General features: G+C 43.7%; 1 protein-coding gene across 1 annotated transcript in view; it reads left to right on the top strand.

Annotated features, from left to right (window-relative positions):
• AP1AR (adaptor related protein complex 1 associated regulatory protein) overlaps window positions 1-3,790 on the top strand; it is a 41,807-nt gene extending 38,017 nt beyond the window's left edge. Inside the window, exons 9-10 of the mRNA XM_089691774.1 lie at window positions 342-470; window positions 3,118-3,790. Coding sequence (XP_089547900.1) covers window positions 342-470; window positions 3,118-3,359 — 371 coding nt within the window. The 3' untranslated portion in view covers window positions 3,360-3,790. The remainder of the gene's footprint in view (window positions 1-341; window positions 471-3,117) is intronic.
• Window positions 3,791-27,729: the final 23,939 nt, after the last annotated feature.

The following is a 27,729-nucleotide window of genomic DNA, read 5'->3' as shown; positions in this document are numbered from 1 at the left end:
TAGGATCCCATTTAAGTAACATGCATAATTCTTAAAGGGTTTAAACTGAACTGGGATCCTAGACTACCTGTGTTCAGAGAAACTGGGTTGAATAATGCTGGCCATCTGACTGAGGACTTCTAGTGGCATAAAAAGGTGTCATGTAGTGTTTCCATTGTCTTGTCTAACCCCTGTACTTAGTCCTATGTGAAGGTATGAAAATAGAATGATTGTGTAAATATTGCAGAATTTGTCTTACCTAACCCTTCAATTTTCCTTTCATATTAGTTGTGGTTAGAATGGGAAGCAGGCATTAAAATGTACTGGATGTTGAATGCTTCAAAATTATGCTTTTCAATTAGGGTTATCATCTGATGCTAATCTCCTCACGCCTAATACGGAGAGTAGTTGTGATTTAACAACTAGAACAAAGTCAACCAGTGGGAATGATGACAGCACTTCACTGGATCTTGAGTGGGAAGATGAAGAAGGTGAACTACTATTATTTAGAATATAAAATTATCCTTCTTGGCGCCTTGCAATCTGATAGATCTTTTTACTGATGCAGCCCAATAGCTGTTTAAGTAAAATCTGCTGTCCATTTTCAGATTTACTATAAGAAGCAGAGGAATAAAATTACCTGCACTCTTTCCTGTGCATTGTGGTTTTATGAGATCAGGTCATGCTATTTATGGATGTGACAAAGATAGAAAAAAGGTAGCGCTCTAACCAAATAATCAATAATCACAAAAAAAACATAATCAGATAAATTATAAAGTATACATTCATTAAAAAAGAATCATAAAGTGTATCAAAAGCCAAAAATATAATTTAATTGCAAATAAAATAACAAACTCATTTCATCAAACAAATAAATAATCCAGTATCATAATAATAAAAAAAAATACTATAAAAAAGCAATAAAAAACCTCCAAAAAAAGTCCAATGATAGTGTCCTTAAGTATAAAAAATATAGGTGAAAAATCTTTTTAAATTCTAATGTGCGATTTAAAGAAATAGGTGTTAACTTAAACTTCAGTGCTCCAAACTGTTAATACTTGAAATGAATGCAAGCCACCACCAGTTGAATTAAATAAACTCACCAGAGCAATTATAAACCAGCACACACGCTTTCGCTCTGGGAGCAATGATCTGCAGATTGATAGCCAGCAACAGGGAGGCGATTCAATGAACATTAATATCTTCTTGACATCAAACTCGTAAAGAAAGAGAGAGGGAACTAATCGTGTAAAATCGTACGACAATTTTATTCATAAAAACAGTTCATAAATACTCACATTCCGTAGTGTCAAAGCCGACACTAGCTTGAACAGCGTATACAGCACAAATTAAAAAAAATTAAAAAAAGCCTGCTTTGATGTCAGCTGACGCAGACGGCTCAGTGGGCGTGGTGACATCACTCCAAGGCTCCATTGTGGATTTCATTTAAAACAGCCTTTACTTGTGCAGATTTTCCTCATATGCTAACTTCAAATTGGACAGATTTATCCCAGGCTTACTTTAAAGCTGAATTCCAGATAGATATACAGTGGGTATAGAAAAAAATCACCCCTCTTAAAATAAGTTGTTTTGCAGCCTGAAATGAAGACACACAGTTTTTGTTTCATATATCTGTATTTAACCAGTGCAACTTAGAACATCCAAGTGAAAGATGTAACACCAACATGTCAGAAAAAAAAAAAAACTTCAAAGACAGAATCACATAGTTGGAAAAAGGATCACCCCATTGTGTCAGTATTTTGTTGAACCACCTTTTGCTTTAATTCCAGCCTTTAGTCTGTTGGGATATGTCTTTACTAACTTCGCACATCTAGACTTTACAATATTTGCCCACTGTTCTTTGCAGAACTGCCCAAGTTCAGTGAAATTTGATAGTGACCATTTTGCAGACTGCAGTCTTCAAGTCATTCTCAGATTTTCAATGGGGTTTAAGTCTGGGTTCTGACTAGGCCAAGTAAGGACATTCACCTTTTTTTTCGCCTTCAACCACTGTGTGGTTAAATTTAAGTAAGGAAAAAAAAAAATTTTTTTATTGCAAAAAAAAAAAGTTACACCCAGACACATAACATCAACTCCCCCCCCCCCCCAAAAAAAGAAATGTGGAGGCCCCCCCACATATACGCACGTATGAATGTAAAAGCACATGTCAGGGCGCTTACGCATGAAAACGTTCATTACGATACATATCACCACACGCCGAGTGAGAGCAATAATTCTCTAAACTGATTACCTATAAGGGGCTTTTGAAGCATCACCTGTAGAAAATATAGGGTACTGAAGTTTGTCACCATTCATAGGTGCACACAAATTTAATGTTTGGAATGTTTGGTATCAATTTACTCGGCGCAACCTTGTTTTTTACCAAAAATTTGGGTGATTTATTGTTTGTTTGCCCTAAAATTCACTTTAGTGTGGTTTTTTTTTTTTTTTTTTTTACTGACATTTTACATTTCCTAGACCTTTTGCGATAATATTGTGTGACCTAAAAAATTGGAACTACCACTATTTTATTCTCTAGGACGTCTGCTTTCAGTAGTTAGTTGTGTTGTAGTGGGAGTGCATACTGAAAGGAGGAGAAAGCAGAGTAATAGATGAGCTCATTAGTTTGCTGCTTCTCCTTTCACTGTCCACTCACAGGTTGGGGGTTGGGAGGAGACCTAGAAGTATTACTAAACTGCAATATTATCTTTTATCTGCCAGAATGGACTGTGCTTTGTATCAGAGCTGTACAAATCTGAAAACTGGACAGACAGAAATACTGATCTCATAAATGTATTTACTGTATATACTGTAGCTGTTTGCTTGGAGTTCAGCTTCAAATGACATGATGCCTGGAGTAGATATGGGTATGAAATAAAGAACTTAGGGCAAACCATAAAGAGAGGCTATATTTTTTCCTTTTAATGTGTTGTGGAATATGTTGGCGCTATATAATCTCTATGAAATTAAACATTATTGCTGACCTGAACTATGAATGAAAAGAATGAGGAACAGACCCCCTGTCACATTTTTTTTTTTTTTTTTTTGTTTTCAACACACAGAAAAAAAAATGCATATATTCATGACTTGCCTATTAAGCCTTTTTTTTTTTAATTTTCTTTAATTCTACTCATTTAGGAATGAACAGACTAGTTCCAATGCGAGAACGCTCAAAGACTGAAGAGGATATCCTCCGAGCAGCCTTAAAATGCGGTGGCAAAAAGCCTGAAAGCCACAGAGCCTCTGCCTCGGATGACTCAAATGGCCTTGAATGGGAGAACGATTTTGTGAGTGCTGAGATGGATGATAATGGGAACTCGGAGTATGCTGGGTTTGTAAACCCTGTCACTGAACTGTCTGCAGAGCCACAGGACAGATAGAAACTGCTTTGGACCAAGAATTGTTTTGATTACCAAACTAAAGAAAGCTTTCTGCTCTCCCACCTGGGTGTAATGAATGTACATATTTTTCAAAACCTTTTTTAGTTTTAAAAAAAAAAAAAAGCATCAAGGAACTAGAAATGAAAAACTGGACAAAATAAGTGCAATTCTTATTGTTTTTCCTTTATTTCCCAGAGTTTTTCTTAAGGATAAATCGTGGGTTGGGGGGTAATTTAGAATATTTCACAGTCGTCTACGAACACCAATAAATTATATGCACTATTTGAAGACTTGCACTTGTCTCCTCTGGACCAGATTGTTTTACTTCCATGTTTTATGCAGATAGCACTCGTTGAATGTAAATGTGAAAGAAAATGTTCGTGTGCTAAGCCTGGAGTTCAGCAGAACAAAGTTGTTTAAAATTATGGTAATATGGTGTTTGTCCTTTTCTTTGTACATTGCACTGAAGAATACATTACCATGGATGATAGTGTAATCTCTAACACAGGACAAATGTACGTGGCCATGCCTTTACATACACAAAGGAGTTGGTGTTTTTTGTAATAAATATATCTGACAATACAAACCACTTTTAGTATTATCAAATGCAAGGTCTAACATGTATTGTAATGCATCTCATGTAGCACCTCAACATTCTGAAAAGTGCTCATCAGTGCATGTTGATGTGCACAATTGCACTTTTATGTGTACTGATATGCATTTGTCATTAGAACATTAGCTGACGGTTTTATTTTTGGTAAAATACGAGTGTGAATGCTGTCATAGTATTGCCCCATATGCTTGATAGCATAAAAATTTGTTGCAATATTCAATGACAGTGTGTGATCTTGTTTATACCGTACATACAAATCCGAGTTATTAAAGCAGAGCTCCACCAAAAAGGGGAAGTTCCGCTTTAAAGCCTCGTCCCACGCGCACCATTAAGGATTTGCACCTTTGGGGAATGGGGGGTGGGGAAGTGGGTACCCAGTTTTGATAGGTACCCTCTCCCACTTCCACTGCGATTGCCTAGGCGAGTGGACATTCTCCTCCCCCCTCGCAGTCTTCTGGGACATGTGACCGGTCCCAGAGGACTGCAGGACCATTCACAATGCACAGCTCCACTCGCGCATGCGCAGTGGGCACCTGGCTGTGAAGCCACAAACTGTCACAGCCAGGTGCCCACACCTGCTGACGTCCGAGACAGAGGATGGCCCGTGAACCAGGCTGCAGTGAGGACACCATTGGATCCGAGGACAGGTAAGTGGCTGTTTTTTTTAAAAGCAGCTACAGCTTTTGTAGCTGCTGACTTTTTTATTTTTATTTTTTTTTCACCAGAGACTGGAGCCCCACTTTAATTACAGTGTTCTGCTCACTGGCAGTCATCATAGGTTTCCCTTGATATGCATTGTTGACTAGATGGTGTACATAAAGTCTGCCACCTCCATAATATGCAGCACAGGCAGGGTACATTTTACATAAACATACTTTAGACCTTACTCACAATGGCACTTTCAAGCCTGTGTTTATATGGAGGACTTTTCTAAACACATCTAAATGCATGTAATGAGTTTTCAACAATGTTTTGTATTGTGCTTTTGATGAATTATGAATTAGCAATAATTCATGCAGCGGTACCGCCAAAAATATGTTCTGCCAGGTAACACCTGGACAATTAATTTAGTCAGTTAAAGGTACTTGCAAATATAGCAATAATTTAACTGACTTAATTAATAATTGAGTAATTTACAGCCAACCAAAATCCTTTAAAACCACAGATTAGATCAGTGGAAAATATGGACTACGGGTTATGAAATAAAGTATTGTTTATTTACAATAAGTCACAAACAAACACATAATGTAATAGTTCGACTGTGAGGCACATTGACACCCAGATAATTTGCATAAACCTTACCAACTTTTTCTGCAGCAATAGTTTACATGTGTATATATAGGATGACTAAAAATCAATATTTTCTGTCGTATAAGACTACTTTTTAAACTTAAAAATATACCTCAAAAATTGGGGGTCGTCTTATACGCGGGGTATAAAATGTGAACCTTGAGTTTTTTTGGGTCAAGCTGGCTGGATGTGTGGTAATACTGTACATACAGTATACCGTGCTGAGCCAAGCTGGCTCAAAACAAATGTCCCTATGACAGATTAATCTGTCAGCCTGCTGGATGTGCGGTATATACAGTATACTGCGCTGAGCCAAGCGGTTTCAAAAAGTACCGGTACGTCCCTAATGTAATCAGCCCGCTGGATGCGTGTATGTACGGTAGCTGTGGCTACAAACAGTATACACTGGGCCAATCACGGCGAGTGATGTATTCTACTAATGAATACAAAGCCTGCTCGGATTGGCTGAGTCAGAGAGGTGGGCTGATGATGTCACAACCTCAGCCAATCCGAGCAGGCTTTGTATTCATTAGTAGAATACATCGCTCGCCGTGATTGGCCCAGCCTATACTGTATGTAGCGTCAGCTACTGTACATACACACATCCAGCGGGCTGATTACAGTAGGGACGTACCGTTACATTTTGAAACAGCTTGGCTCAGTATACTGTATATACCACAGTGGAATATACTCAGTATACTGTATATACCGCACATCCAACGGGCTGACAGATTAATCTGTCATAGGGACATTTGTTTTGAGCCAGCTTGGCTCAGCGCGGTATACTGTATGTACATTACTGCACATCCAGCGGGCTGTATATATATTGTATACTGTATGTAGCCGAAGCTACCGTATTACTGCACATCCAGCGGTAACCATCTGATTTGGAATTTGATCCATATGATGACTGTCTTACAAATGTATCACAAGATGTCATTCATGAACTTATGATGTCAGAGGATGAACATGAGGATTTTGAAGGATTTTAAGTACCGGTAAGTTATAACCATTTCAATTAAAAAATCTGATGTTTTTAAATGATGTTGCCTCGGAAGGGGGGTAGTCATATATGGTGAGTATAGCCCAAAACCTATGTTTTAACTGGAAAAATTAGGGGATCGTCTTATACACCCAGTTGCCTTATACACCAGAAAATACGGTAATTTGTCCCCATAGACAAAATAACCATTAATATCTAACTATCAGACAATAGTCTGTGTTTTATGGAATTTCAGCGGTTTATTCCCCTGCAGAAGGAATAAGCATCAAAATACACAAAACTGTATGCCAATATAGCCCAAGAACAAGATAAGAATCTTAATACTAAAATGAAACTATATAAAGGTGGGTGGTTATTTTATCGTAGGGAGACAATTAAATTACCACAAAACGACAAAAATGTATTAATATAGTAAACCAGAATTGCCCAAATAGAGATTATAAATTACCCTCCAATTCTCAGGTAAAATAAAAGATGGCTACTGACTGATGGGTGGAATCGAGCTCTCACAAAATGGCATCTGGACAGGTTGGAGTTGTGTGCAAAATGGATAGTCAGATGGAAGGTTGTGTGTGTTCTGATGGTAATGATGATACTATGAAGATGTCCTCTGATGATATGAGTGTCCTCTGAATGTGTTGCCATAAATGTGTTCCAAGTGTGATCCTGTGAATGTGTATCCTGTCTACCTGACTTTCCTTTTTATCTCCTGGCACACAATACATTCATAAAAATTTTAATATACCTGCCTAGGAGGTAGCTCGGTAGGTGTTATCTACTCTTCATTGGTGACTTTGTCTCAGACTCCACCCATTGTTTGTTTTTAGTATTTTTACCATTTTGCCACTGAGTGTCACTCTAAGATAAGTCCTGACTATTTAGTTTCCTTGTACTTGAAGTAACTCATTTGTTATAGGGAAAGATTAATATTTCACTATAACGAACTGGACTTTGTGGAAACAGTATAAATGTCTTGGATGGTAAATCATGTAAAATCTTAACTAAAAAGATTTGTAGTGTGTGTGTGTGTGTGTATATGTATGTATGTATGTATGTGTATGTATGTATGTATGTATATATATATATATGTATATATATATATATGTATATATATGTATATATATGTATATGTATATATATGTATATGTATATATATATATATATATATATAAAATTTAAAAAAAGTTTTTTTTATTAAAACTATTCTTTGTGCAAATTTTGGACAGAAAAAAACTATATATGTAGATATACATATCTCCATATAAACCTAATAATTCATCTACTTCACTACTGATTGGTTAGAGATATGGCATCACACATACACTATTTCTGCAATAAGATAAATTTCGACACAAAATCTAATAGGAATACACATAACAGCCGGTGAGAGTATTCAGTATTCCTTTCTTACAATGGTATCTTGTGTTTCAATAAACTCTTTTTTATAGATACCTTGCGGCTTTGTAATATAATTTTAAAATCATATATTTCTAAATATGTCAGTGATATTTATAAAAGTTTGATCCAGAAAATGTGATTTAGTCATTTGGATTTTTTTAATCACTTGGCCTCCTGAGGATTTACCCCCCTTCCTGACCAGGCCGTTTTTTGCGTTGCGGCATTGCATTACTTTAAATAATAATTGCGTGGTCAACGCTGCACCCAAATGAAATTTACATCCTTTTTTCACACAAATTGAGCTTTTTTTCGGTGGTATTTGATCACCTGTGTGTTTTTTAATTTTTTGTGCTATAAGCAAAAAAAACTTGACCGTTTTGAGAAAAAAAAAAACAATATATTGGACTTTTTGCTATTAAACATGTCCAGTAAAAAAAATTTAAAAAGTCAAATTTCATCATAAATTTAGGCCAAAATTTATTCTGCTACGTCTTTGCTAAGAAAAATCCCAATATGTGTAAATTAATTGGTTTACGTGAACGTTATAGCGTTTACAAATGGCGGTATATGTACTGGAATTTTTTTTTTTTTAAATATTTTTACTAGTAATGTTGGCAATCAACGACATATAGCAGGACTGCGGCGGGCATTCTGACACGGGGTGGGGGGGGGACTGACTTTGTGTCACTGACATCCCCAGTGACCAATACAGTGAGTAAAAAAAAAAAAAAAAGCACAGACACTGTACTAATGGCACTGGGCAGGAAAGGGTTAACATGAGGGGCGATCAAAGGGTTAACTGTGTGCTGTTTTACTTGTGTCTGTGTGTGCTTCACAAGATGTTTCCACAGCTTACTTTTATGGGGCCTGGAGAGGCTAGTAAATATAGTTAATTTGCCCCATGTGCAGTAAAAAGACAGAACCCATTGTGGCCAATGAATATTGGGAATGATGATGGGTATTGGGAACAATGGGTAATGGGAAGAGCAATGTATTCGCTCTTCTCAATGTTGTAATTGTCAAATAGAAAACTCTTGTAAACATCAGGTGTGGAGAGATCCATTGTTCACCAAGATTATCTCTGTAACATCGCTTTGTTTGCAGTTTCAGTTAGAAAACAGATTATTTGCTGGGAAGGTCAAACTTAGTCCTCATGTACACTGGATGTTTTTACAGCGGCTGTTTTCGGCTTTTGACATTTTTTCCTGCATCTAGTAAACCCCCCAGCATGTTATCCTATGTGTCCATGCACACATATATTGTAATCAACATTTTTTGGCTGTAAAAAAAAAATTTTCTTTTGTTAAAAAAAAAAAAACACTTAACTCAAACGTGGAAAAATGAGAAAAAAATGCCACTAAACGCTAATGCAAAAACGCTAAAAAACTCAAATTTTTAACGTGACTTTACACAGCTATCGTTACCAGCATTATTTAAATGCCCAGTGTGCATAGTGTGATAAAATGAAGGTGTTATTTTGATTTGTTTCATATAATTCAAGGATAAAATATACTTAATAGTTTTTTGGGGTTTTTTTTCATAAAAGTTGACATTTGCACACTGAGCATTTTACCATTTTTTTTATACCTGTGTTTAGAAAAAATAGAATTCTGTGTGTCCGGGATCAGATTATAAAAGCTGAACACAGCTAAATGCATGTAAATGCAGTGAAACCTGCTTAAAAGTAGGCACATCTAAATGAATTTAGAAAAGCTAAATGCAAGAGTTCCTGTGTGAATGAGTCCTTAAGCCTGCTATTATAAAGATTTTATTCTAGTATTAGAAGTGATATAAAAAGATCCTCCGCCCCAAAACATGTATTCCTTGTTAAGGGCTGCTGAGAGTTAGGTGCCAGACTCTTGCTGCCGCTCACCGCCCATCCTGAGGAACAAAATGCATTTTTAGCGCCCCACCTCCCATCCCCTTTATCCGTAATGACAGCAGACAAAGATGTTTAATAGCCAACATGTGACCTGTTCAAGCAAATAGGGAAGCACCCCCATTTGTTCAACAAAAACAAGTTTAAAACAGGCAGCGAAAAGGCATCATGTTACCTCCTCACCACTTGTCAATCACTTTTGAACAGCGATCTTAGCATGGGTTGCTTTTCAGAAAATGCTGCTTTTTTGAGTTTTTTCCTCTGCCTGTAAACGCCCCTCTGTTACCCTTTGTGTCCATGCACACTGTAAGCGATTTCAGTTTAGTAGCAGGGGAGTTTACAGGCAGAGGAAAAAAAAAGCCATCACCTTTGCATTCAGGAGAGGATCTTTTGAGTATAAAAAAAAAAAACAAAACACTCAAAAGTGGCTTAAGGCATGTTCCCATGTTAATGCATTCTAATGGCCAAAATTCTGGCCAATAGAATGCATTAACGCCAGACACAGGTGTGCGCATTAATGCCTATGCAAAAAAAAAAACAAAACAGGTTTTTGATGCTGCAAACTCCTGTACACAAGAAATGTTTTTAATCCTAATAAAGTCAAAACACTTTTCAGCCTAATGCGTGCCCTGCATTAAGGTAAAAAAAAAAAAAAAAAAAAAAGCCCCACTACCTGTTCTATTGCCCAACCCTAAACATTTACTTGGCTGCTGTCATCTCTCCAGCACTGTTCTAGCTACAGTGCTGCTCCTCTGACTTTCTGGTCTCACAGGAGCCATAGGTTCCTACTGCTCCTAGTTAGACTCTTGTGAGGAGGAAATGGGGGTGTGGCTTGCTGGTGCTTTGTGTGTATATAGATACACACAGTCTGGCTTGTTGCCGCCTTAGCACCTGGCTTGATAAGGAGGCACCTGAAGGAATGGACAGTACTGGTGGGGGGAGTGTTAAAGAGGAGGTAAAGGACCACTCTGTGCAATTTCAAGTATAACATCTTTTTTATTTTCCTTTCAATAGATTTGTGTTGAAACATTTTTGTTTTTAGTAGATACAGTGGCAACTGCAGTCATGTATACAGGTAGAAGTATGAAACTGATGATTAAAGAATCAAATTTTGCTGTATATAAAACTGTAAAACCATAACAAAGGTGAAAATAATTGCCATTGTAGAAAATACAGTAAGCCTGTCATAACAATGGAACAATATGGCTAGCAGAAGGATAACCATACGCCTATATCATGAGATCAGGCGTTGGTGAGGGAAATGTCTATTTGTAAAATGAGCTAAGGATCAAACAAATGAACATATAGCACATTTTTTATTTTAACACACAAAATTGTTTAATATCACTTTCATGAGCTGGAGGAAGTGTCAATAGACTGCAAAGGTAGTGATTACCACACTTGTATTTCATTGAGAACTACAAATCTGTCTGCCACAGTGGCAGATGGGACTTGTAGTGCATTAATTCACAGATCTCTGTGAATGACATGGTTCTGCCACATTCAAAAGTGACAGCTTGTGCAGGGAAAAGAACTCCCATAACGGAGGTGGGCGGGGGGTTGCTGAGCTACATACTACACCCTAAATAATGATGTAACATGTTGCAAAAGGTGACGTTAGCCTTTAAATCACAGTGGGTCAAACGGTGACCATGGCGATTCACTAGCTGACGAGTACTATGAATTAACTAGGATTCATTTATATTCAGAGAAGCCAGGAAGGTGTACTTCACAAAGCCTCCTTCCAGAGTGCTTATGGAGGAGGGCCCTGACAGTAGCTGTGTCATCATCTACTTTATTGCAGGTAGCTTCTGGGATGAAAATATGGTCCCCAAAAGTCAGCCTGAAATTCTGTGGTACTCTTATTCTATTTCAATTTGCAACTTAAATTTATTGTTTGTAAGATCGTCATTCACTCACATTTTGAATTCAATTCCACCAGGCACCTTCCAAATTGTAAAAAAAAATTCATTTCAAAAAGGTCAGCTCAAGAAGTAGCTTTGCCAATGCAGCAATCATATTTATTGGAAGAATACTGAGATCTGAAGTGAAACCTATTGTATAGCCCATCAAAATAAGAGTATTTTCCATAATTTTTATTGAAGATTTTAAACAGAATATGTTATCAAAATACGATTCAAGTCAACAATTTTAACAAGAAAATAATTGTACGAAATAAATTCCCCACCATTTGGCTGGGGACATATTTAACATCACTTATTTTAACCTAAGAAGTTTATTTGGGTAAAGAACCGTAGCTGTGTGTGTAAGCTATATGAAAAGGGAAAGAAACAGGGATAAAGGTTACGTTGGGAAGGGAAAGGGTAAAAGGGAAAGGAGGGGGAATAGCAACGTACTAGTCTAGTGCAAAAGATTCTTAGTTTTGAACAATCGGGTAATCAACATTTTTCGGAACAATTCGGGTTTCGTAGCCATCTAGCCCAATGGAATTTAAACTTATGGTAGGAGGAATTATTAAGGGCTGATCTTCTCTCCATATCGCATTGGACGTTAAGATCTGCTATAAGCGAGGTGAGAGAGGGAGTTTTGGTAGAATCCCACAATTTTGTGAGATTGATTTTAGCGGCTGCTAGTATGTGAATGATAATAGTACGAGATTCTCTTGGGAATTGATCAATTCTGATATGAAGTAATGCAAGAGCAGAGTTAGGCGTAACTGGGGATTTAGCTAGTGTTGAGACCAATTGGAAAACAGTATTCCAGTATGATCTAAGGGATTTGCACGTCCAGAGTATATGGAGAGTTGATCCTGTGTCCCCGCATTGTCTCCAACAAGCAGAGGAGTGTTGAGGATAGTATAGGGAAAGCTTGACCGGTGTCAAGTACCACAGGTGTAGAATTTTTATGTACGATTCCCAGTGGGAACTGCATCGGGAAGCGTTATGAGTAATGGTAAAGGTTTTTTCCCATGTTTGTGGCGGAATTGGTTTTGAGAGAAGTTTCTCCTAGTTGCTTAGGGAGGTTGTAGGGAAAATTGTAAACTGGTGATGAATGTGTAGAAGGTAGAAATCCCTTTTCTCGGGTATTGTGTTTTGTTAACAGAATGTGTGTGCGGTGGTAGGGATGTTCAGCACGTGGAACATTTGTTTTTTGTAGAGAGTGCGCTATTCTCAAGTAGGTGAAGTTTTCCATGTCAGGAAGGTTAAATTTCCTTTGTAGGGTGGAAAAAGGGTCTAAAATGTTTTTTGTATATAAGTTTTGTGTATGAGCTATTCCTCGTTTTTTCCCACTGTAGCAGGTTTAAAGAGGGAATAATGAGGTAAAGCGTGGTAATGGGAGTAGGCAACGATGTGGTTTCAATCGAATTGCAATTTAAGAGATCATACCATGCATGTAAGGATGCCTGGATACATGGGTGATTGAGTATAGTTTTGGCCTGGGGTATTCTTGGTGTAAACAGTATATCCCGTGATAAGATCGGAATATGTGGAGGAGTTTCCAGAGTAGACCATATTTTTTCCTGTGTAGGGTGCCACCAGAAATAAATTTTGGTCTAGAAGAGCGGCAGTATAGTATGACTTCAAATATGGGAGACTTGCACCTCCTCTGGATATTGGGCGTTTAAGAGATTTGTAGTATATCTCGGTTGTTTTGAATTCCAGAGGAATTTGGCAAGTATCGCTTGTAATTTGGTAAAAAAGGTATTAGGAATAGGGAGTGTGCGGAATATATATAGGATTTTGGTAGTATATACATTTTTAAGGTTGCTCTTCTTCCTAGTTTCAATAATGTTGATGTGCGAAGATTAGTAAATTCCTTTGGAATAGATTCAAGTAATAGTTTATGGTTGGACGCGTATAGCTTATCTATCGTAGAGGTGACTTTTATTCCCAAATAGGGAATGCTATGTTGTTCCCAAGAAAAGGGAAATTGTGCAGTTAGTGTTTTTTGGATTTTGGTAGGTGTATGAAGATTTAAAATGGAAGATTTGGGCTCATTAACTTTATAATATGAAACATCTGAATACTTTTTAAGATGTGAACGAATCGTAAGGAGCGGTTTGTGTGGGTGAGTTATTAATATAATATCATCTGCAAAGAGGCTAATTTTGTGTTCTCTGTTAAGGTGGGTAATTCTTGTGAACGACGGGTCAGCTCTGAGGTTTGAAGCTAAGGGTTCGATGAGTAAAGTGAAGATTATAGGGGATAAAGGGCAACCTTGTCTTGTGCCGTTGGAAATGAGAAAGGGTTGTGATAGTGTGCCGTTTGTTAACACTCTAGCTGATGGGTTAGAATAGAGTGAGAGGATTGCAGAAAGCATCCAGTCTGTAATTTCAAATTTTTGAAGTGTCAGTTTCATGAATTGCCAGTGTATGCGGTCGAATGCTTTTTCTGCGTCTAAGGACAGGAGTAGGGAGGGCTGTTTGGTGGTGTCTAGTTTGTGGAGGAGGGATAAAAGTCTTCTGGTTGCGTCTGGTGCTTGGCGACCTGGGATGAATCCTACTTGGTCTGGGTGAATTAATGTAGGCAGTAGGGGAAGTAGTCTTTGGGCTAAATTTTTGGCATAAAGTTTGATGTCTGTGTTTTAATAGTGAAATTGGTCTGTAGTTCTGGACTATTTGGGGGTCTTTGCCTGGTTTTGGGATGGTTGTAATTATGGATTGTAACATTTCATTCGGAAATGTGCCCGTAGAAGCGACGTGGTTAAAAAGAGTAGTGAGATGTGGGGCAAGAGCCAGGGCAAAAGTTTTATAAAATTCATTAGTGAAGCCATCATTTCCTGTGGATTTGTTAAAAGGGAATGATTAATGTTTTTTTCTATTTCCATAAAGGGTATTGGGGTAGATATTGACTCGAGTTGTGTTGGTGTAAGGTGGGGGAGATTCGTAGTGTTTAAAAATTTTTGTATTAAAATTATTGTTGGTTGGGTTGTGTTTGAATCATCTTTGATGTTGTACAGTGTTGTGTAGTAAGTTGCAAAAGCATTAGCTATATCTTGCGGATTCGTAAGGGAGGATTGTGTTGTTGGGTGTTGGATCAAGGAGATTTTAGATTTAAGATGCCTTTTATTATTTTTGTTAGGAGTGAATTTGCTTTGTTACTTAGGGAGTAAAACTGAGCTTTTGTTTTTTGTAGGTTGAGGTCGTATTTGTACAGTAGGAGGGTACGGAGTTTGTTTCTATCTGAAGCTAGGGATGCAGATGTAGATAGATTAGGATTTTTTTTGTTGGATTCTTCCTTAAGTTTTATGGATATTAAGAGTTGGTCAATTTGTTGTGTTCTGATCTTATTGATGCAGGAATTGAGTTGGAAAAGAATACCTCTCATATATGCCTTGTAAGCGGGCCATAATGTGGATATAGAACTATCAGGTATATCATTACATTCAAAGAATAAATGAGCTTCTAACAAGTACTTTTGGTTGTCCGGGCTTTCCAATATCGTTGAATTCAGTCTCCAGATGCGAGGGATTGAAGAGTGTTGATTGTCGTCCAGGGTTATGTTGATTGGAGCGTGGTCTGACCAGGTTATGGTGCCAATATTGGAAGATGTTATATGTTGTAAAGTCCATTTATCCGTAACAAAGTCAATTCTGGAGTAGGATAGGTGAGATGGGAAGTAGTATGTGTAATCCTTTTCCGTGCTATGCTGACATCGACAGATATCGTAGAGATCATGGGTATGTAAAAAGCTGTTGAAGCTTTGTTTAGGGGAACGTTTGTCTGAGGAAGAGTCCAGAAGTGGGTTTCCAATGACGTTTCTTGTAGAATTTAATCTGTTTGTTGTTAGGACCATATACATTTACCAAAGTATATGGGATCTCGTCAATTTTACAGACTAGGATATGGTAGCAACCTTGAGGGTCTGCTACTTCAGAGATGTACTGAAATTGTGTGAAATCTTTGATAGCTGTGATGACACAGTTTTTTTTCTTGGGGTTATTAGCCATATAGACGTGAGAAAATCGATGTAAGATCAGGTTGGGAGTCTTTGCAGATGCGAAATGTGTCTCCTGTAGGAAGAGAATGTCGGCATGGAATGCACAGGTTTCTTTTTGGAGCATTGATCTCTTAAACGGAGAATTTAAGCCACGAACATTAAGAGACGTGATGTTAATCATCTTGGTGATCATTGATTTGGTTAATGAAGTAGGTTAGTCGTTTCTTGAAATGCTGAGGGAAGTTGGATACGTGCGGTCTTGAGCGAAAAATGTCTATATTAATGGTAAAGTAGTGTTGGCGCGAACGAGAAGTCGGAGGATGTGTTCCAATAGGATTTGCATGTTTCAATAGAAGAGTTGAGACAGATGGTCGAATGGTGGTGCAGGAAGGTAAGAGGGTGAAAAGGGGTAAAAAATGCTTGCAAAAAACACAAGTAATATGAGTAGCGGAATATGCTAACTCAAAACAGGGGGGTGCAAATAGGCTCTGACCATGACATATTGTCAGGAATGGACTGGCCAGCTATGGTGGGACTCACCTGCCTTTTGATCTGCAGTACTAGGGCTGGCCAGCGGGTGTTCCCAGCAATCAGAGACTCAACTTTGCAGCCAGCTAACACCTGTAACTGATTATGCTGGGGTATTTAAGGGATGGCCAGACCCACAGACTCTGCCTTGGTGTGTGTTTGTCCTGGGCCCTGTATCCTGTTTCTGTCCTGCATCCTGTTTCTGAACCGCTGCTGACTTCTCCTGCTCTGATCCCGGCTCGCTCCTGACCATCCCTCTGTCTGACCCTCTGTACCACGCTGCTTGCTACCTGTTCTGATCCCTGGCTTGTGACCCTGACCAATCTCCGCTTGCTCCCCCTGTACCTACCTGCCCTATTGTTATTGACCCGGCCTGCCTGACGACGCTTGCTTGTATGTACTGTTATCTGTGGGTGGTTTGGTTTGTTTGCACTGTATTATGTTTTAGTATTGCACTGCGTTTATGTTTGTATTGTTAGTGTTAATAAATTATATTGTTTATAACATATCTGAGGTCTGCGTTTCCCTGCGTCAGTCATACATCTCTGGTCACACCTGGGAGCCCTGACATTACACCAAGGCCAATCCTGACCAGAAGTGGCTGCACAGGGAAGCCATCTTGGCTTGTTGATGGGAAGGATGGATCTGGATGAGGTTGAGTATTTATCTCTGCTAGTGCTTGATGACAGAGAGTATGCTTATCAGACTCTGAAGGAGTATACCCGGGATGAACTGCTAGAATGTATACGGCTCGCTCATGTTCTAGTAGATCAGGGCACAGATTTCTCTATGGTGCAGCCATTGATTCAGGTTTGTGTTGAGTTGGTTTCATCTGGTTCCCCCGAATGCAGGGATGAATTTTTGCCACCATTTAGTGCAGACCAGGTTGAGTCCCTGGTGTGGTTATTAGAGGATGATGTGGGTTACTTTCTGGAGCATTATTCCACATGTTCACCACAGACACTAAGAGATTGTATAAACGCAGTGCAGTCATTGACCAGACAGGCTTTGTGTAAGCTCAGCTTTGTTCAACCCCTACTGCAGACATGGACAGACTTGTTGCACCCAGCCTCAGTCAGCTTACAAAAACCCAGTCCTGCTTCTAACTCTACTCCTGTATTCCCACCAGCTCCTCCAGTTACAGCCCAGTATACTTGGCTATCTACCGCATGTCAGTACCCTGTTCCCACTCGCTGCACCTATCCTGCCTTCAACCCTGTAAAAAAGCCCTCTGTAGCAACTGCTCCCTCTCCTGTTCCATCCTCCAGTTTTTCTCTGTCTCCAGCTGCTCCATTCGTTTGCAGACCTGCGTTTACTTGCAGTGCTCCAGTAGTTAAAACCAGAAAAAAGCGAAAATTCTTTCCAACCAATACCATCCTGCCAGTATCCAAACCGGTGAACCTGCCTTCCGTGACTCAGCCTGAAGCCTCTACTCAGCCGGATGCCTCTCTTCAGCCGGATGCCTCTCTTCAGCCGGATGCCTCTCTTCAGCCGGATGCCTCTCTTCAGCCGGATGCCTCTCTTCAGCCGGATGCCTCTCTTCAGCCGGATGCCTCTCTTCAGCCGGATGCCTCTACTCAGCCGGATGCCTCTACTCAGCCGGATGCCTCTACTCAGCCGGATGCCTCTCCTCAGCCTGAAGCCTCTCCTCAGCCTGAAGCCTCTCCTCAGCCTGATGCCTGCATTCAGCCTGATGCCGCTACTCAGCATGATGAACTGATCCAGCCCGACGATCCTATTAGGCCAGTTGACTCGATGCCCGCTGTTGATCCAGATGATCCGGTACCTGATCCAGTGCCCGCTGTCGTGCCAATTGACTCAGAGCCCGCTGTCATACCTGGTGACCCAGTGCCCGCTGTCATACCTGGTGACCCGATGCCCGCTGTCGAGCCAGACAATCCGATACCTGATGACCTGGTGCCCACTGTCGTGCCTGTTGACTCGGAGCCCACTGTCTTGCCAGACAACTCGATGCCCGCTGTTCCGCCAGTTGACTCGGTGACCGCAGTCTTGCCAGACGACTCGGTGCCCGCAGTCTTGCCAGACGACTCGGTGCCCGCAGTCTTGCCAGACGACTCGGTGCCCGCAGTCTTGCCAGACGACTCGGTGCCCGCAGTCTTGCCAGACGACTCGGTGCCCGCAGTCTTGCCAGACGACTCGGTGCCTGCTGTTCCGCCAGTTGACTCGATGCCCGCTGTTCCGCCAGTTGACTCGGTGCCCGCAGTCTTGCCAGACGACTCGGTGCCCGCAGTCTTGCCAGACGACTCGGTGCCCGCAGTCTTGCCAGACGACTCGGTGCCCGCAGTCTTGCCAGACGACTCGGTGCCCGCTGTTCCGCCAGTTGACTCGGTGCCCGCAGTCTTGCCAGACGACTCGGTGCCCGCAGTCTTGCCAGACGACTCGGTGCCCGCAGTCTTGCCAGTTGACTCGGTGCCCGCAGTCTTGCCAGACGACTCGATGCCCGCAGTCTTGCCAGACGACTCGATGCCCGCAGTCTTGCCAGACGACTCGATGCCCGCAGTCTTGCCAGACGACTCGATGCCCGCAGTCTTGCCAGACGACTCGATGCCCGCAGTCTTGCCAGACGACTCGATGCCCGCAGTCTTGCCAGACGACTCGGTGCCCGCAGTCTTGCCAGACGACTCGGTGCCCGCAGTCTTGCCAGACGACTCGGTGCCCGCAGTCTTGCCAGTTGACTCGGTGCCTGCTGTTCCGCCAGTTGACTCGATGCCCGCTGTTCCGCTAGTTGACTCGGTGCCCGCAGTCTTGCCAGACGACTCGGTGCCCGCAGTCTTGCCAGACGACTCGGTGCCCGCAGTCTTGCCAGACGACTCGGTGCCTGCAGTCTTGCCAGACGACTCGGTGCCCGCTGTTCCGCCAGTTGACTCGGTGCCCGCTGTTCCGCCAGTTGACTCGATGCCCGCTGTTCCGCCAGTTGACTCGGTGCCCGCAGTCTTGCCAGACGACTCGGTGCCCACTGTCGTGCCTGGTGACTCGGTGCCCGCCGCTTCGTCTGGGGGCCCGAGACCTGTTGCTCCGCCTGAGGGCCCGAGACCTGTCGCTCCATCTGGGGGTCCGGCGCCCGCCGCTCCGCCTGAGGGCCCGATGCCTGTCGCCCCGCCTGGGGGCCCGATGCCTGTCGCCCCGATGCCTGTCGCCCCGCCTGGGGGCCCGATGCCTGTCGCCCCGATGCCTGTCGCCCCGCCTGGGGGCCCGATGCCTGTCGCCCCGCCTGGGGGCCCGATGCCTGTCGCCCCGCCTGGGGGCCCGATGCCTGTCGCCCCGCCTGGGGGCCCGATGCCTGTCGCTCCGCCTGAGGGCCCGAGACCTGTAGTTCCGCCTGGGGGTCCGGCGCCCGCCGCTCCGCCTGGGGGTCCGGCGCCCGCCGCTCCGCCTGGGGGTCCGAGGCCCATCGCCCCGCCTGGGGGTCCGATGCCCGTCGCCCCGCCTGGGGGTCCGATGCCCGTCGCCCCGCCTGGGGGCCCGATGCCCGTCGCCCCGCCTGGGGGCCCGATGCCCGTCGCCCCGCCTGGGGGCCCGATGCCCGTCGCCCCGCCTGGGGGCCTGATGCCTGTCGCTCCGCCTGGGGGCCCGAGACCTGTAGTTCCGCCCGGGGGTCCGGCGCCCGCCGCTCCGCCCGGGGGCCCGGTGCCCGTCGCCCCGCCCGGGGGCCCGGTGCCTGTCGCTCCGCCTGGTGGCCCGCTGCCTGCTGCTTCGCCTGGTAGCCCGATGTGCCTCTGCCCGGGGTCCTGCCCGATGTGCCTCTGCCCGGAGTCCTGCCCGATGTGCCTCTGCCCGGAGTCCTGCCCGATGTGCCTCTGCCCGGAGTCCTGCCCGATGTGCCTCTGCCCGGAGTCCTGCCCGATGTGCCTCTGCCCGATGTGCCTCTGCCCGGAGTCCGGCCCGGTGTGCCTCTGCCCGGAGTCCGGCCCGGTGTGCCTCTGCCCGGAGTCCGGCCCGGTGTGCCTCTGCCCGGAGTCCGGCCCGGTGTGCCTCTGCCCGGAGTCCAGCCCGGTGTGCCTCTGCCCGGAGTCCAGCCCGGTGTGCCTCTGCCCGGAGTCCAGCCCGGTGTGCCTCTGCCCGGTGTGCCTCTGCCCGGTGTGCCTCTGCCCGGAGTCCAGCCCGATGTGCCTCTGCCCGGAGTCCAGCCCGATGTACCGCTGCCCGGAGTCCTGCCCGGTGTGCCAGTCTTTGATATCCCGCCAGTTACCAGACCCGGGCGGTGGAACATTTTTCCCAGCTAGGACTGTTTGGAGCGTCCTGAGGCCGCTCCTTGAGGGGGGGGGGTACTGTCAGGAATGGACTGGCCAGCTATGGTGGGACTCACCTGCCTTTTGATCTGCAGTACTAGGGCTGGCCAGCGGGTGTTCCCAGCAATCAGAGACTCAACTTTGCAGCCAGCTAACACCTGTAACTGATTATGCTGGGGTATTTAAGGGATGGCCAGACCCACAGACTCTGCCTTGGTGTGTGTTTGTCCTGGGCCCTGTATCCTGTTTCTGTCCTGCATCCTGTTTCTGAACCGCTGCTGACTTCTCTTGCTCTGATCCCGGCTCGCTCCTGACCATCCCTCTGTCTGACCCTCTGTACCACGCTGCTTGCTACCTGTTCTGATCCCTGGCTTGTGACCCTGACCAATCTCCGCTTGCTCCCCCTGTACCTACCTGCCCTATTGATATTGACCCGGCCTGCCTGACGACGCTTGCTTGTATGTACTGTTATCTGTGGGTGGTTTGGTTTGGTTTGTTTGCACTGTATTATGTTTTAGTATTGCACTGCGTTTATGTTTGTATTGTTAGTGTTAATAAATTATATTGTTTATAACATATCTGAGGTCTGCGTTTCCCTGCGTCAGTCACACATCTCTGGTCACACCTGGGAGCCCTGACACATATGTAATGCCGAACATTAACTTGTAACATGGATATAATAGAAAAAGGCCGTTTGCCAGAAATGGGTAGGTTGGGGTATAATGCCCGAGGTGGTACAGTTGGGGTGCTTTGAGGGTGCACTAGGCCGGGGTCACTCTGCCTCCATTTGTTGGCTGTTGTTAAGGCGGATCGTGGCGGATCCATGGGTTTTATATTCCAGGATTTTAGCAAGTCGATGCCTGCCTCCAGGTTTTTGATAGTGTATATTCTACCATGATGTTTGACAGTCAGTTTTGTAGGGAAACCCCATTGATAACTTATTCCGTGGTTTCGTAGGTCTTTGGTAATGGTAACCAGCTTTTTGCAGTTGAGGAGTGTAGCTTTTGACAGATCAGCGTATAACTTAATATTTGCATGAGACGGTGGGAGTGATGGGGGATTTCTGGCTGCGGACATTATTTTTTCCTTTACGTGGTAAAAGTGAATGCGAGCCAGAACATCTCTCGGGATTGATGCTGAGAGGAAGGATGGTTTAGGTATCCGATGTGCTCGATCTATGGCGACCTCTAGATCACGGATAGATGACTCGGTGCCCGCACATGTGGGAGCAATGTGTCGTTGGTGATATTCTCCGGGATACCTCTTGAATTAATATTGCTGCGTCTTGAGCGGTCCTCCAGGTTCGCTAATTTCAGATTTATTTGCTCAATATCTGTGGTGTGGTCTACATGTGCGTCAATTAGGTCATTATGCGTCGTGACCCATTCTCCCATTTTTGTTTCAATATGGCGTATTCTATGGTCTTGGTGCTGAACCACATTGGAGATCTGGGCTAGTGATGCTGTTATATCACTGTGTAACGTTTGATGCAGAGATAATAGCATATTTTTCATACATATTTCTGTAATAGGCTGATCAGACACGGGGAATGTTTCTATCACTGACGGCTCAGCATTAATATGAAGAGATTATGGAATGAGCGGTGAATTATTAGAGAAAGAATCCCCCTCTAAGCGTGGCCTAGATTTTGCTGGGCTGCTTATGGTGGGCGACAGGGGAGGAGAGGACTCACCCGGGTCCCCATGATACAGGGGAGCTCTCAGCCTAACATCTGGGTGCTGGGAAGTGCTGTCTCCCTCATGGCTGTTGTGTCTGCCTGTTGTGGAGCCGGCGCCATCTTGGATCCCCACCGACACGGCAGGAAAGAAATTCCTTAATGTCCCTGGTAGTCCAGGGATTTTGCGGCGGCATGGCATCGCTCTCGAGGGTTACACACCCTTCATAGACATAGCCATCTGTGTTTGGAGCCTCAGGGCCGGAGTGTGCCGCGGTATCTCTGGCAACGGGACGGAGCGGGGCGGGACACAAGCCATGTCTATCCAAGAGCCGGCCGCGCATGCGCCCCCCCCCTCAAAATAAGTTTATACAGGCATGGGTTATAAAGCCAGATCCTTTTTTTAATGGTAATTAAAAGGATATAGTGTTTTTGGAAACAAGGCTTAGTTACACCAATTAATGCCTGCTAGTACAAACTAATGTCCTATTAGGCAGGTTTATTATCACATCATAAAATGGTTTATCCTATAGAACACAACATTCATAGTCCTGGCTGAATATCGGACTCATAGGGGTTTATTTACTAAAGCTAGTTCACTTAGAATCTGGTGTAGCATTACATGGTAGCCATTCAGCTTCTAACCTCAGTTTGTTTGATTAAGCTTTAGTAATAAAACTTGTAAGTCGATTGGTTTCTATGCAGAAGTGCACAAGATTCTGAGTGAACCAGCTTTACTGCCTGTTCACATATATGCGGATTGAATGCCGTTTCACCGCACATATGTCCGGTGCACTGGTGGTGCAGCTTCAGTGCGGTTTTAAAAAGTCACATATGATTTCTGAGCAGTGTGGTCCGGTTCAGGTGCGGTTTAGAGGCTTTTGACTTCTATGGTAAACGTTTCTAAGCTGCATATGTGTGAACAGGATAAGATCCTGAGCTAATCCTGTCCTGAACCACTACTGTATCAATTAGCTGTGAAACATGAGCTTCAGTCAGCACTGCACATGTGTGAATCAGGCCTTAGTAAATAAACCCCTCCGAGTCAACATTTAAGTGTCAATACCTCAAGAATAAGAACATATTAACATGTATCAATTAATCTTTATTATTGCCTATATTATGAAGTGCATGAAACAGATTGGACATAGGAATCAACACATAATGACTTCATGATTAATCTTTATCAACTTGGAATATAATAAATATGTTGTTTGCGTGAATATAAAATATGACAATCTGGAAAGATGGATATCATTTAACATTGTGGGAGGGTCAATCTGGAAATATGGATATCATTTGACATTGTGGGAGGGTCAGCTGTTAGGAATGTTGAAAGGTTTTAAAGTCTATCTCACCCCTTGTGGTTGGGTGAGGGGAGGGCTAAATCTAGAACACGGGTGTCAAACGGGCGGCACTCCAGCTGTTGCCAAACTAAAAGTCCCATGAGACATTGCAAGATTGACAATTACAAGCATGACTTCCAAAGCCATGGGCATGATGGGACTTGTAGTTTTGCAACAGCTGGAGGGCTACCAGTTTGACACACCTGGTCTAGAAGATTTGTAAAAACACAAACAGCAGTATGGAGTTCTCCTTTATAATCAAATGAAGAACATCAGCCTCAAGTCTGTTTTTTGAGACTATGAGCCCCTGGAACAATGACCAATATGAATGTCTTCATAGTCTCCATAAAAATAGTTGCAGAGTGTGTCCATTATCCTATATAAATAAATATTGTGTTGATTGTGGTAGACACCATAGAATGTAAGGTCCTCTAGTCCGCACAGATATTTTGTTGATTTCTGTACAGCTCTGAGGAATATATCAGATCTATATACTGTGTATATACAATATTAATTTCAGAACGTAAGTAAGTGCTCCATTTGTTCTACTGCTCAAGTTACTTCTGGCTTCTTTGGGGAAATCTGAGACATATTGGGGCCTGGACCCTTTGGCGTATGAGCTGACTTTTTACACTTACAAAGGCTTCTCTAGCAGAGAATATGAAAAACTGTCCACATTTTGCCAATTTCAAAATAAAAAAAAACAAAGGCTGGTAGGTTTTGAACATAAAGTTCTGCAGGAGAAAAAAGTGGCTGCAAAGCTGTCTTCACATTCCAGTAATAACCACCTTCTTTAAAATATCCGAGTGTAATATGTACACATTTAAATTCATGACACTGCTGGACGACTTAGCCCATGATATGAGTAGCTGGCCTGGTTGGATTGGGCCAGGTTAATATTTTTAAGTTATGGTGAAAGTGCTCCTTAAGCGGGTATGCCACATGTAAATGGTACCATTGCCAATAAAGCCTTTTCCAGTAGATTTAAAACTATAAATCTTACATTTGTCTAGTAGTGAAAGATCCACAATGTTGATGTGGCTAAAATGGTTTGGAGTTCCAAGCTGCCCAAATCAGAGATGCTACTGTGGACTGACACTTCCATGTTACATAGAGGAGGTGGGTCTCCACAGAATTTGCATTAAGCATGATCTGTAGTTACAGATACAGATCAAACGTTAATAAAGAAAAGATTTTCAAAAAACAAAGTTCACCCTGCAATAAAATATTGTAGCCTACAACAGGGGTCCTCAAACTTTTTAAACAGGGGGCCAGTTCACTGTCCCTCAGACCGTTAGAGGGCCGGACTATAGTTTCTAAAAAAAAAAAAGTTTTTAAACAAATGTGGACACAGTACAGGAGATGACCAGAGACGCGGACATACGGTGGCGGCGGGAATACTGGGCCGGCCGCTCCATAAGACACACAGGCATTTTCCCCCCAAGTGTATCTTATGGAGCGAAATAGTGCCCCATCATTGGTGTCAGTGGGAGGAATAGTGCCCCATCATTGGTGTCAGTGGGGGGAATAGTACCCCATCATTGGTGTCAGTGGGAGGAATAGTGCCCCATCATTGGTGTCAGTGGGGGGAATAGTACCCCATCATTGGTGTCAGTGGGAGGAAGGAATGGTGCCCCATCGTTGGTGTCAGTGGGGAGGAGGAATAGTGCCCCATCGTTGGTGTCAGTGGGGAGGAGGAATAGTGTTCCATCATTAGTGTCAGTGGGGGGGGGGGGGGGGGGGAAGGAATAGTGCCCCATCATTGGTGTCAGTGGGAGGAATAATGCCCCATCATTAGTATCAGTGACACCAATGATGGGGCACTATTCCTCCCACTGACACCAATGACACTTAACTTCCTGACCCCTGCTCCAGCATGGTGCTGCTGCAGCCAACATACCTGGTTGCAGCAGCACAACACACTTACCTGTCAGCTGTCCTTCACTTCACCTCACTCGATGTTCACAGGGCCACTCGGCTCCGCCTCCTCGCAGGTCATTGGCTGCCTGTATGCCTTTCCTGAGCTACAGTTCTGGTGCCCAATCACCGGTGAGGAGGCGGAGCCGAGCGGCAGGAGTGAGAGAGTGGCCGGAGTGAATGAAGGAGCAGCGCTTCCTGGACTGGATTGTCGTGGGACTGGGACCGGAGCCAGGTAAGATACAGCAGCCCCCTGCCCACCCCTGTACTTAGTGTCCCTTCCTCGCGGAAAATACGCTCCTGCCGGCGGACCGCATTCGGCCCGCAGTTTGAGGACCCCTGGCCTACAATAATGATGCATAGACCTCATTCATAAAGGCATACACCAGTGCGAGGTCCCCATTGCCCAGATGGGGATGCCCAGCTGTTGTTCATTCCTGTGCAGGCAGTCTTAAGTAATGTGAAGTGGGATTCAGTGGCTGCAGGGACACAGCCGCTGCTCCCAATCCGTGCGGGTGCGCGTGCCCGAACACATTGGATGACTTCTGTTGAGCGGGAATGACCATAGATGGATCAAAATTCAGCTAGGCCCAGCTGAATGTCCATCCATCTATAGGCATCTTAAAGAAGACTAATTTACACATCCACACCCTTGTTAATTTGTTTTTGTTGTTCATCACGGTTATCTTGGTTGAACCCATTGTTGGTCATGGCTGCAGATCTCATGTCTTATTTGAAAATGTACAGGATAATAGCATGCACACTGCAATAAGTTATTTTGTGTATAATTATTCACCTTGGGGCAACTTTGTCTTGCTGAATTAACAATGTGAATATACTGCATAGGACTAGACATGTGAAGCTGGGCTGCATGCTTCCCCAACAAAAAAATAGGGTGGATGAGGAATTTTTTTTTTTTTTCAAAATCATAAAAGCACCCTTATAAAAACAGGTCAGTCCAAACCTCCCATTACAAGCTGTGCTCAAATGAAAAGAAACAAAAAAAGGTCACATTTGGAAGGAAAGAATTCTATATTTTTTAAATACCGTATTTGCCGGCGTATAAGACGACTGGGCGTATAAGACGACCCCCCTACTTTTCCTGCTAAAATGTAGTGTTTGGGCTATACTCGCCATATAAGACTACCCCTCTTCCAATGCACACCAGTGGGAGGAATAGTGCCCCATCATTGATGTCAGTGGGAGGAATAGTGCCCCATCATTGGTATCAGTGGGCGGAATAGTGCCCCATCATTGGTATCAGTTGGGGGAATAGGTGCCCCATCATTGGTATCAGTGGCAGGAATAGGTGCCCCATCATTGGTGTCAGTGAGGGGTGGAATAGTGCCCCATCATTGGTGTCAGTGAGGGGTGGAATAGTGCCCCATCATTGGTGTCAGTGGGGGGGGGGGAATAGTGCCCCATCATTGGTGTCAGTGGGGGGGGGGGAATAGTGCCCCATCGTTGGTGTCAGTGGGGGGGGGGGAATAGTGCCCCATCGTTGGTGTCAGTGGGGGGGGGGAATAGTGCCCCATCGTTGGTGTCAGTGGGGGGGGGGGGGGAATAGTGCCCCATCGTTGGTATCAGTGGGAGGAATAGTGCCCCATCATTGGTATCAGTGACACCAATGATGGGGCACTATTCCTCCCACTGAGACTTGCTGACCCTGTTCTCGTATGGTGCTGCTGCAGCCAGCATATGTGGTTGCAGCAGCACCTCTACACAGAGCACTTACCTGCTGCTCCGGCACTCAATTTTCGCGGGGCCGCTCGGCTCCGCCCCCTCGCCGGTGATTGGCCGCCTGTGTGCCTTTCCTGAGCTACAGTTCTGGCGGCCAATCACCGGTGAGGAGGCGGAGCCACGCAGCCGCACGAACATCCAGTGGCCGAACTGAAGGAGACGCCGCGCTTCCTGGACCGGATCGTCGTGGGACTGGATCCAGGTAAGAGACGTCAGCCCCTGCAAACCCCTGTACTTAATGCCGCAGCCCCCCTAACATGTGTACCGGCGTATAAGACGACCCCCGACTTTTGAGAAGATTTTCAAGGGTCAAAAAGTCGTCTTATACGCCGGCAAATACGGTATATGTTTCAACAAACCCAGAGATAATCAAAAAAGTTGACTTCAGTCATCATATTTTAGTACAATCCCTGCAAGGAATAGAATACTCTAGTGTACCACCATATACAAGAAAAAAAAAACCACACACAAAACACTAATGGCCAATTTGTTTTCTACATTGAACTAAGTATGATACCAATATTGAAGGTCACATTCAGACAAACTAAATTTAATAAAAAATATATTTAAGCACTTCAGCTCTTGTACCTGTACTCCCTTTGTGAGCCAGAACAATTTTTACATTTCCATTATGAACCTGTTTATTTGGGGATAACTATTTTATTACTTAATTTGACAAATGCATACATACAGGGGTTGATCTACTAAAACTGGAGAGTGCAAAGTCTGGTGCAACTCTGCAGAGAAACCAATGAGCTGCCAGATTTTTTTTTGTCAAACCTTAACCCAAGCTGAAGTTAGAGGCCAAATGGCTATCATGCACAGTTGCAC

This window comes from Staurois parvus, unplaced genomic scaffold (genome assembly GCF_062004578.1).
Source record: "Staurois parvus isolate SC_StPar_1 unplaced genomic scaffold, SC_StPar_1.0 ptg000572l, whole genome shotgun sequence".
Lineage (NCBI taxonomy): Eukaryota > Metazoa > Chordata > Amphibia > Anura > Ranidae > Staurois > Staurois parvus.
Note: the sequence above shows the minus strand (reverse complement) of the source record. Positions and strands in the feature narration are given on the sequence as shown.